The sequence below is a fragment of the Melanerpes formicivorus genome, unplaced genomic scaffold (genome assembly GCF_026170545.1).
Source record: "Melanerpes formicivorus ecotype bairdi unplaced genomic scaffold, bMelFor1.0.p_v2 SCAF_1, whole genome shotgun sequence".
NCBI classification, from domain to species: domain Eukaryota; kingdom Metazoa; phylum Chordata; class Aves; order Piciformes; family Picidae; genus Melanerpes; species Melanerpes formicivorus.
Window position 1 is genome coordinate 52,297,326 of NW_027142353.1, and position 11,589 is coordinate 52,308,914.

General features: G+C 45.9%; 1 protein-coding gene across 1 annotated transcript; it reads left to right on the forward strand.

Moving 5' to 3' along the window:
• Positions 1-7,306, forward strand: HMGB1 (high mobility group box 1). Its single transcript, XM_068143224.1, has 5 exons — positions 1-109; positions 2,960-3,122; positions 3,440-3,585; positions 4,527-4,701; positions 6,651-7,306. The coding sequence occupies exons 2-5, from the start codon at positions 2,973-2,975 to the stop codon at positions 6,825-6,827; spliced, it is 648 nt and encodes a 215-aa protein (XP_067999325.1). The 5' UTR covers positions 1-109; positions 2,960-2,972; the 3' UTR covers positions 6,828-7,306.
• The last annotated feature ends 4,283 nt before the right edge of the window (positions 7,307-11,589 follow it).

Sequence of the window (11,589 nt, forward strand, 5' to 3'; positions counted from 1 at the left end):
TGCACCGGGCTACACAGGGACCCAGGCAGCGCTGGGGCCGGGCGGGTGGCCGGGGTAGCGTCTCTGGGGCTCGGGGCCGAACGAGGGCTGTGTGCCGACTCTGACACGGGTGAGTACGCGCCGGGGGCCGCCGGGCCGGCCGAGCGCGCTCGCCCGCTCGCTCGCAGCCGGGCGGCGAGCCGGCACTACCCGCCACTACCCGCCTTGCTGCCGCCGCTGCCTGGCCGTAGAGTGCGGGGCAGTGCCGGCTCGGGCGCCGGCACACAAAGGCGACCCTGGCTGCGCCCGGGAGACCCTTCCCGGGCGGTAGCCCCCCGGCCGGGGCGGGGCGGGGGCGCCGTAGGCGGCGGGCGACTTGGGGAGCGGAGCGGCAGGCGGGAGGGAGGGAGACGGGATAAGGAAGCCGCCCAGGTGGGGGGGCGAACGACCGGGGGTCGTCCGCCGCGGGGGGTCGGGCCGCGCCATGCCCCACCGTAAGCTGCTTACGGTGCCTCGCCGTAGCTATCGCTGCGGCGGCGGGGCAGCCGACGAGTACAAGCGCGACGAGGCGGCGGCCGTTTCGGACGGGCCATGCCGCGTTGCCGGTCGCCGTCGGGGCCGCGACGGTCTTGGGGGCAGCGGGGGTACCGGCCGGGGAGCTGCTGGCCCCGCGGCCGCCCGGCTGTAACATGGCTGACGGGAGCCGCAAGCGAGAAAACAAGGCGAGCGGCGGCGGAGCAGAGAGGCGCTCGGGCGGGCGGGGGCGCAGTTCGGGGGAACTTTTTTTCTAGCCACTGCTGCTTGCTCAGGCGCGGGGCCCGCCGCCGAGGGGCTGTTACAACTCGACGGGGCGCGGGAGCGAGCGGGGGTCCCCTCCGGGGTTCTGCCCAGTCCGCGGGGCTCAGGCAGGCGCTGAAAGCGCGCTGGGCTTACCCCCAGCCCCCTCCCGCACCCACCCACCTCCCCCTTTCTTCCTCCCGCCCGCCCTCCCCCGGCTGCAATGGCTGAGCGTGTGCGCCAGGGTAGCGGGCGCGCTCACACAAAGGGAAGGGAAGGGAGGAAGAAGCCATGTTCTCTGCGCGGCGGCGAGCGCGGGCGACGCCAGCAGCGGCCATTCCGCGCCGCCCAGCCGCTGTCGCGCCGCGCCCCCACAGACCGAGGGTCGCCGCCCGCCCCCGCCGCTGCCCCTCGGCGGGGGTCCCGCGGCCTGGCCTCCCTGCCCCGCCCGCCGGGCCGCGGGGGGGGGGGTGTGGTGGAGTGGGGGGGGTGGCCCGCTTTCCTCAGCGCACAAAATGGAAGGAGCCTCGGCGGCGGGTGACCTCCTCCGCCAGGAGCCTGCGCCATGGCGGCCGCTCCCGCCACCGCCGCTGCGGCGGCGCAGGCCGCGCCTCGCCGGCCAGGCCTCATGGCGGCGGGGAAATCCTGGGAACGGCGCGCCCCGCCGCGGGGACGGGAGCGGCGACCGGGCGGGCGCTTTGTCCCGAGGCTGTGAGCGGCGGCCGGGACCCGCGATCGCCGTTTGCGGGTAGCCGCAGCCCTGGTGGCTGGCTCCTAGGCATGTGCTTGCAGCCCTGTGAACGCGCAGTAAAACTTGCACAGCTATTCCCTAATAACGGGACTTTTTTTTTTTTCTTCTCCCCTCTTCTCCCTCTTGCCCCCTATTTCTTCCTTCCACCCTTTAACAGGTCTCTTAGGAGACTTCTGAAGTTTTACTCTGCCCCCTCGCATGGGAAACGTCCAAAATGGCGGGAAGGAGGCATTTAAATGCCAGCTCACGGTTGCAGCGCATGGGTCGTGCTGCTTACTCCTTCCCACAATCACTTTAGGCATCTGCACCACTCATACCCCTGGCCCTCACTGCCTTCCACCAACACGCAGCCAGAAGTGCTCTCGCTGCTGGCTGAGCGCTGGGTGCCGGCTGGCTCTGGAAACGTCTCCATGGCAGGCAGGAGCGACTCCTGCTTCTTCAGCCCTCTTGTTTACTTCATAGAAACTTCAAACCGGACGTGTTTAGTCACAGAGCAGAAATCTGTTTTCTGTCTATCCGCCAAGCCGATAGGAAACGCTGCCGCTGTGGCAATACCGACAGGCACTGCCTGCACTCGCTGTTTTTTAAAAACTTTGTTGTTTTTTTTCTGTTGCTCTGCTGAAGAGCAGAGTGTGTGAGGGAGCGAGTGGCTTTTTCCAGGGAGCTATGAAGAAATACTCTGAATGTCTGACTTGGGTGTGAAAGTTCTAGGAAGGTATTTTGCATTCTGTGTCTCGAGACAGGGTCTGATAGTCCCTGCAGCGAGCACAGCTTTGCTAGTCATAGGTAAATGTCACACTTCTAGCGTCCTTGCCTTGGTTGTAACATGTTACACTCAGTGGGCTGTTTCATTCCTGTGTTTCTAGGTATACATATAAAAAGAGAGTAGTTTTTGCAGTGCACTTAAAAGAATTACCTGTCATGCAAAAATAATTAAAGGGAAAAAAAAAATCTTTTGCAAGTGAGCACCCAAGGCCTCTAGGGGAGTGAGATAGAAATACAGGCTTAAGGAAGAAGAAAATTAGCAGCCCATAAATCCAGCTGAGACAAGATACTCATGTGTTTTTTTCCCCTCTTTCTGATATAATTTACTCCTTCCAAGCATAGGATTGATCCAATAGCAGTGATTAAGGAGTTTAGTCTACACTGATGCTTGTACTTGCTTTCAGATTGGCTGGAAGGGATGCTTTTATTAGCATTAGACCAGAACTGCATTTTTGAAGGCCTTTTGAGATTTCAGGTTGCATGTGTCTGGTTCACCTCAAACAGGAATGGCAGAAGTCTTCAGTCAATTTTCCAGAAGAGGAAAACTACTTCCTGTTGTATGATTTCAGAACGCTTCCACTGGGTCTTGTTTGGCATGATCCTTCATCCTGGCTTAATTTCCCAACATTGGTTTGTATGATGTGAAAATTCTAAAGGTGTCTTTTTTTTTTTTTTGCTTTGTTACAGAAAATAATCAAAAATGGGCAAAGGCGATCCTAAGAAGCCGAGAGGTAAAATGTCTTCATATGCCTTCTTTGTGCAAACCTGCCGGGAGGAGCACAAGAAGAAACATCCAGATGCTTCAGTGAACTTCTCAGAGTTCTCAAAAAAATGCTCAGAACGATGGAAGGTAGGAGTGACAGCTTAAGCAAACCACAGAAACCTTAAGTGATTGTTTTGTCTGAAATACTATTGGAGTCGTAAGTTGGTTCAGTAAAAGTCAAAGTTGTAGGTAAATAGGAAGGACAGTTGTAAGATGAGTGGGTGAGTAGGAAGGACAGTTGTAAGGTGAGCGGTAACCATCTGTTATTTTTGAGTTAACTTTTGCTTGAGGGAGGCTAAATTTTGGAGTGGACCTGGATATGCTTTTAAAACCTCAAAATACCTTTTCAATTCTTAAGAGTCCCTTCCAGCTTCATATATTGTGTGATTCTAATTGCGTTCTAGACTATGTCTTCTAAGGAGAAAGGAAAGTTTGAAGATATGGCAAAGGCTGACAAGCTTCGTTATGAAAAAGAAATGAAAAACTATGTACCACCTAAGGGGGAAACGAAAAAGAAGTTCAAGGATCCAAATGCACCGAAGAGGCCTCCGTAAGTAGACTTATGGTTAGGCTGTCTTGTTTGGGGCCATCACACTGGAGTCAATCTATAAAATGATCGTTTTATCCACATTTAGGATCCTCAGAAACACAAGACTCTGGGTTTTCCTGACCAGTGGCTGAGTTACAAGTTTGATTTCAGACTGACCCTCTTTATCTAAACTGAAATAATATCAGCCTTTAAAAGTAGATGCAGAAACGGGCAACATGCAGTTCTGGCTTGAGTTTGCAGTTTCTTCATTCTGGTGCAAAACAGCAGTAAAAACATTTCAGGTCCAGCTCTCCTCGCCTGCTGGCTTGAGCTGAAGTTTTGATTTGCAGTCCATTTAAAATTAAGAGGCTTTTGCACAGAACAGGTGTGAGGGTGGTCTCATACAAAAAAAAGCCAAAAATACTTTGGAGATTTAAATGTCAGCCACTACATAGAAGCATGGACTTCAGTTTCTCCTGGTACTAGACAGTAGTACTTTGTAGCAATACATATTTTTCACGTGTTTCAAACTGAGGCAATGCTGAAAGGAACAGAAAAGTTCCTGTGTGAGTGGTGTTGGTATTTGGGTTGATGCCTTTACCTGGGAATCCTGATTTTCACAGGAAATACTGCGACTTCTCTGCTGTCAACAGTTCTGACGGAACGTTTGCTCCCCTGGCACACTCTCCTCTTCTAAGATTTCCCTCTACAGATGGTACATAAAATTTGCCTTCCTGGGGGTCCTGCCAAAAATGGGCCCAGATGTGTGTCATTGCTTTCGAGAGACAAGGATGTGTTCGGTTTTTCAAATAGTTACATTGAGTTCTGATACCTTCCATTGTAATTCACCTGTGTCCTCTTTCAGGTGCTTTTCCAAAACTCTATTATGAAAGAGTAGCCAAGTCACAGAACTTTATTACAGTAGAGTCCTAAATTCAAATTCTTTTTCTTCCCCTCCATAGTTCGGCTTTTTTCTTGTTTTGCTCTGAGTTTCGTCCAAAAATTAAAGGAGAACATCCTGGTCTGTCCATTGGGGATGTTGCAAAGAAACTGGGAGAGATGTGGAACAACACCGCTGCAGATGACAAACAGCCTTATGAGAAAAAGGCTGCTAAGCTGAAGGAGAAGTATGAAAAGGTAATGTCTACATTTAATGGGATAGCTTGAGGAGGTCAGGTCTCAATTTGGATGTGTTTTTTTTCCTTCTGTACCCTTGATGCCTGATAGTGCAAATTATGGTGTGCTAATGACGAACATCATGATACTTGTTGGAAAATACCCTGTAAGGGAGCATACAGTTCATTACCACAACACAAAATTGCAGTCCTCTGTGTTGAACTATGCATTCATCTGTAATACCAGACTATCAGTGATGGTTTAATAGATGCTGTGGTGTCTGCTGTGTTATTAAAACAATAGGTCACAGCAGTATCAGAGTTAAGATGGTAATACTAAGTAATGCCAGTAAAGAATAAATTGGTTCTCTCTAATTTTGGAGGTACTGATGAGCATCCCTAAATGTTAGAATAATTGACACACGTAGATGTTTTTGAAGAACTCATTCTTGGGATAATGTAAGAACACCAATGAGATACTAGGTACACAAAGAACACACATGGGAAACTGTTTTGTGTCCATCTCATTTTTGCTAGTTAACACAGTTAATACATATGAGGCAGTGTGCCATACAGTTTCTTGAATTATTAAAGCTAAATCCTGATTTCATAATTTGAGCTTCAGAAATGTGTTGTGACAAAAGCAGAGTCCCATCCCAGTACAGGGAAAGTAAGGGAGGAGAGGGGGTGGGCGTGTTAGCCTCCCCTAATGATGCTTTGCAACGGGTCAGTGACCACCTATAGCTAACGTACACCATGTATATCCACTTGTGTGCCTTGACCTTCCTCTGGGTATTTCTTTTGTTGGCAAACAAAACCTCTTCAAAACTGTAGCATTGTAGTGAGTAAGGTGGCCCTTTCTGAGTCTTAATGACATGTCAGAGAGGAACTGCAAGGCTAGAAGTTTTCCCTGTTGTGCTTCCTGTGCAGCTTAAACTCTTTAGCACAACGGTTGTACATATAGCCAAGACAACTTGTAAGAGACTTTTTAAGTGGTTAATCTTTATTCCCAGATATTTTCATCTTCACTGGTGTGTATTTCTTTACAGTACCTTGAAGTTCCATTTGTATTTTCAGTGTTTCAGTGCTTGGTCTTTGACTAAGTGGATATTGTATCTTCTGAAAACTTCATGCTAAGCTGTAAGGGAGTCTGAGGGAGCTGTAAGATTAGTAGTGTAATGTCTGCTGGGTGGGGAATGCTTGAACGTTTGGACTGTCTGCAAAAAGGTGTTGCTGTTTCCCTGTAGCTGGTATGTTTAAGTCCTGTAGATGAACTTTATTATGTAATTGTTTGTGCTACTTTGACACAAAATCAGGAAGTCTTAACCAAAGTTTCTCTGGCTTGTGCTTCCAGGTACAGTTTTGACTTCCCTCTAACAGGAACTAAATTTTGTGCATTATAAACCACTAGAATAAATTTATTGCATGCAGAAGGTGGCACTGTCTACCCTTTAATCAAGCCCTTGTACCTTTTATTTTGTAAACTTGAGTTATGCAGAATGCTGTGTAATTGCTCTTTGCTGAGGCATAACATTGGAAATATTAGGCTGTGTCACTCTAATGCTTTTCAGATGGCTAATTACAATTTTGTGCCCTAAGGATTTCCCTGTGCATTTCTTTAAGGCATTGTAGAAGGTAGGGCTAGAAAGGGACCTTAAGACATCTCTGTACTTAATTTCCTTATGGGATAGGGAGCTCAGCTATGCCTTTACCCATCTGAGGCAGCAGCTTTTCCAACCCGTTCCCACAATCCTAAGAGCAGAGATTGCTCAGCAGCTGTAAGCAGTGCACCAGTGTTAGAGGATTCCTGTTTTCTCTGGCATTGGTTCACCTTGTAACTGAATCTACAGCTCCTGGTCCTACCCTAGTAGATGTGGTGAAGGGGCCAGATACCTGGGTGGCTCTGGTTTCACAAGTTACTCTGAGATCTTCTCTGATTAAATCTGATTCTTCCTGCTTTTCTCCTCCAAGGATATTGCTGCATATCGGGCCAAAGGGAAGGTTGATGCAGGCAAAAAAGTAGTTGCCAAGGCTGAGAAGAGCAAGAAGAAGAAGGAGGAGGAGGAAGATGAGGACGAAGATGAAGAGGATGAAGATGATGAAGAAGAGGAAGAGGAGGAGGAGGAAGATGATGATGACGATGAATAAGTCTCTCTTAGAGCAAATTCTTTCTTGTCTATAAAGCATTTAACCCCCCTGTACACAACTCACTCCTTTTAAAGAAAAAAACAAAAATTGAAATGTAAGGCTGTGTAAGATTTGTTTTTAAACTGTACAGTGTCTCTTTTTTTGTATAGTTAACACACTACCGAATGTGTCTTTAGATAGCCCTGTCCTTAGTGGTATTTCAATGGCCACTAACCTTGCCTGGTACAGTGTGGGGGTTGTAAATTGGCATGGGAGTTTTAAAGCAGGTTCTTGTTGGTGCACAGCACAAATTAGTTATCCATGGGGATGTAGGTCGTTTCTCATCTTCAGTTGTCTCTGATGCATCATAAAAAAACAATTGTTGTTCTGTTAACTGAATACCACTCTGTAATTGCAAAAAGGAGGAAAAAAAAGAGAAAGTTGCAGCTGTTTTGTTGACATTCTGAATGCTTCTAAGTAAATACAATTTTTTTTTATTAGTATTGTTGTCCTTTTAATAGGTGCCCTTGAAAAATCATCTGTTTTCTTTTTTCTTTTCTCTCTGTTTTGTTTTGGTTTTGTTCTTTTTTTTTTCTCTTGAGGGGAACTCATCTTTTGCTTTATTGAATTACCCGTTTGGGATCACAGGAATATTACAGTTTTCATCTTTCATATAACCAGCTGATAAACAAAGCTTTGATCTGCATACCCTGCATAATCATGGTAGGGTAAGAAAAGAAATACATAGAGGCATATGATGAAAGGATATGTTCTTCCGTAACTGGAAAGAAGAGGGAAAATGTTCAATCTCAGCAGACTGATAGCTGTTCAGATTTTTGTGAAATGTAATATTCTGTCGAGTTGCATGAGTTTACCAGTCTTGGAGAGTTGAGAAGTATAGAGTTCAATTTTACAGAAAAGAAGTTAAATACTTTGGGGCAGGGTGTGGGATGGGGGGGTGGGGTGGGGTGGCGTGGGTGTGGGGGTGGGAGGGAACATTAAGTTTCGTCCTAGAAGGACCCATAGGAAGAGTGTATGCCCATCTAGTGTAGAGAAATTTACAGGTGTGAACTCCATTACCATGTAATGGAAGTTGGATTTGTAAATCTCTGAACACTGGCAAGCGATGAGCGTACCTAAAAGATGTGTAAAGTTAAAAAAGCAAAAAGCAAGCATGCAAATTAACCATATTATTTTTTTTGGTGACAGGTCTGGTGATGGCCACGGGCTTTATACCATGAAACTCTTTTCCTGGTAGCGAATGGCCCACAAGGAAAAACAAAAAAATGAATGAATTTTTTTGGGGGGGGGGGGGCTTGTTAGTTTGGTTCTGTTTGGTTTGGTTTTTTTTCCCTCCCCCTTCCTTCCTAAGATTTCTATAAATGGTACCATTATTCTTTGTTAAATCTATGTAAATTCATATTTGTATTCTTGAAATTCTAGTTTTAGCCCTTTGAAGCAAAGTTGTATATTGTCTCAAAAGCGAAAAGCCGAGATAAGATGTATTTTTCCTGTTAGGTTTTCTACCGCACTCTTCGCCGTTTGCCCATTTTTAAGTTAAGAGAAAAAAAAGAAATATAGCTGTGTATGGAAAAGTACATTTTATTAAATTTTGCATTTAAAAAAAAAAAAAACAACAAAAAAAAAGGTTTAAAAAAAAGAAAAGAAAAGGTTAAAATGTTTATGGTATACCAACAATGTCTAATTTGGTCAAATACAGTTCTCTTCCAAAAACCAAAGCTGAGGCGGGGGGATGGGGGAGGGTTGGGTTTATTTTTTCGTGGCATACTCGGTAAAACTTCGAGTGCTGGCAACTGTTAACTCTTTTTCACGATGTACCTGCTTACCAGTCTGGGGGGGGGGGGGGGACAATTTGGCAATTTTGTGGTTACACAATTATGGTTAATGCCAGTGTTTAAAAACAAAACAAAACGAAAAAAGACCAAAAAAAAAAGGAAAAAGGCAAAAAAAACCTAAAAATAAGAAACAACAAAAGCAACCAACCAAACGACGACGACAAAAAAAAAGGCATCCTTGTAATTTTACACGCTTTTGTGATGGGAGTATTGTTTTTGTTATACAATTTTGACTTTCAGATTCTTATTTCAAATTTGCATTTATGTATAACTTCAGGAGAAATATTGAACATCTGAATCCTGGATGATACTAATAAACTAATAATTGCAGAGGTTTTAAATACTCAGTTAAATGGCTCGCTTAATATCCTAAAGGGTTGGGGGTTGGGGTTTGGGGTTTTTTTCCCCCTCTGTGTGTGTTGGTGTTTTCGGAGGTGTACACCCCCTGCTTTCTATTTCAAACAGAAGAATGCTGTGAACAAGGCCTCAAGATAGAAAGCTTAGGGCACATAGAGGTTTTTTTCTTAAATGCCATTACCTATTCAAATGTTCATAACTAATCACAAATAAATTTTCTGTGCTGAAGGGGTTGTTTTGTTTCCCCAGGTCTTCAGAGGAAAGTAGCCGCTGTCTCTTGTTCTTGGAACAACCATGCCTTAATGAGATCCCTGTAATTTTGTGCCTTTGTTCTTGGTGCTTGATGTTGGCAGAAGTAACCTAGAGGATTCCACTGGTCTTAAAAGATGAGTAGCGAGCACTTACCCAGCAGCCAGGCATGGTGTTTGCTTTTTTACCTTTGGGGGTAGCAGGTTGATAACAAGCAGAACATGCCCGAGGCTGAAGAGGGTAGGTAGTACAGTAATTGTAAGTACTACTTTCTGGGAAAAGAAGCCCTGGTACTCTGTAGCAGAGGCTGGTGGTTGGGAGGTGTACCAAAGCCTCCTGAGTGCTCCAGGACAGAGATGGTTTTCATACAAGTAGTTAGTACATGCTTGTAAGTCAGCTGGACTTGCACATAGGTATCAACTCAAGTCTTGATTTGTGTCTTCTAGAAAACTATTTTGAAACAACCAAACTGCTATTTCTGGAGGGGAGTGCCATAGGTAGATGAACTAACAGAAAAGCTGAGAGTTGTAGCTGGAAAGGACTGCTCCATTCCCTAGCTATGCTCCCCTGCAAGCTTCAGTTTAATCCTTTGGGTCAACAGTGGCCTGGTTCTCAGCATTGATAGGTCATGCTTGACTACTTGGTCTCAGGTCAGTTTGTGCTGATGCTTTTGCATGAATCTGCCTCCCCATCATCTTTAGAAGTCAGTGCTTGCTGAGGGATAATGAACAGTGAAACTGCAACTGGCAGTGGTTCCCTACAAGGGAACTGGATAGCCCTGGCACTGGTGTTGAACCAAAAAGTGCTTCCTACAGCTTTAGTGTTCACATAAATGCTTGATGTAGGGAAAAGGGGAAAAGGGCTTTTCCTGTTCTAAACAAACAAAAAAGATCAATTTGGAGAGAACTTTAATGTTACTAAGGTAGTTATGACACATGAAGCCTTACCAAATTTACAATTGTTTATCTCAAGTTGCTCCTGAAAGGAGCTGTAGTTGCAGCCACCTGCTTTCTAGGTATGCTGTGTGATTTTGAGCTCAAATGTATAGGCAGTGTGCATCACTTCTGCTGTGCTTTCAGTAATTGCATCGGTACTGGCAAAAAGTTGAGTTTATTTAACAAAATGCTTCTGTCCAGGCAGATGGGTCCCCAGAAACCTGAAGTAACCAGTATCAAGTGGTTGAAAAGATTTCTGTAGCTTAATTAGGGTGATGCTGGCACTGCTGACAGTGAGACCCTTCACAGCTCCTTTTATCAGTGTAACAAGCCCATAGTGAAGGAGAAAAGGTTGAGTAATAGCTGGCTTCAGGCTTGCTAGAAAGCAGGAACACTGAGTAACTCTGCCAGAAGAGGAGCCAGGCAGACTACAGCCACAGTGTTAGGTCATCTAGATGGGTGACACGCTGAGCTTGAAAAAAGCCTTTCCTAACTCTTGCTAGCTGTAGAGTTATACCCCTAGTTAGAATAAGCATTTCCATTCTGCCTTCCCAGCTATGCCTGACAGGAGATTAAAGGAGTAAAGCCAATGTACTGCACTGGGTTATAATACGTTACTCAAAGAGCGAGTCTGTAACACAGACATGGCAAAACACAAAGGCAGTATTTAATACAGGAGGTGATTAATTGCCACCGTGTCCAGGCTCTACTGCTAGTAGCTGACCAGCTACGGGACACAAACGTCTAATAACAGCAATGTGCCAAGTTACGTTCCTTTGTTGCACTCTGCAGCTTGCCATCACGCTCTACTCGACTACAGACTACGGATCACATCTTGGAGGGGCTGCTGCATCAAAAACTAACTCTGTTTTCCTTCCACAGGCTGTGATAGACGTCGTAGCCCCTGAGGGGTGTTTTGCAAATGAGCTCATCCAATGACGTGCCTAAATGTGGGTGTTTATCAATAAACTCCCCCAGACTTTGCTACTGGATTGCATCCTGCATCCGAAAACTGCTTTGAGATGGTATTAATTTAGCCTAGAATAGGTTCACTTTGAATTAACACCAGCCTTTATTCCAAAGCGATGTATTTGTAGACAAGCTGTCAGACGCTCTTCCAATGTTGGAGTTAAAAAAGCACCAAAACAACAAACCCCCAGGAAAATAAACCTCTCAGAGTTTTGTATCGTTTTGCAGAAGTTGTCTTACATTTCCATTTTGTGTGTGTTGTACCCTGGCTTTTATTTTGACAGTACTTCAAGCAGAAAAACAAAAGATGGATTTTTTTTTCCCTCCCCCCCCCCCCCCCAATGAATTTGTTGGTAAGAACGAAGGTCAGATTGCTCTGAGGGCTGCTTTGCGCTGCTGGAAAGTACAGCGTGGCTT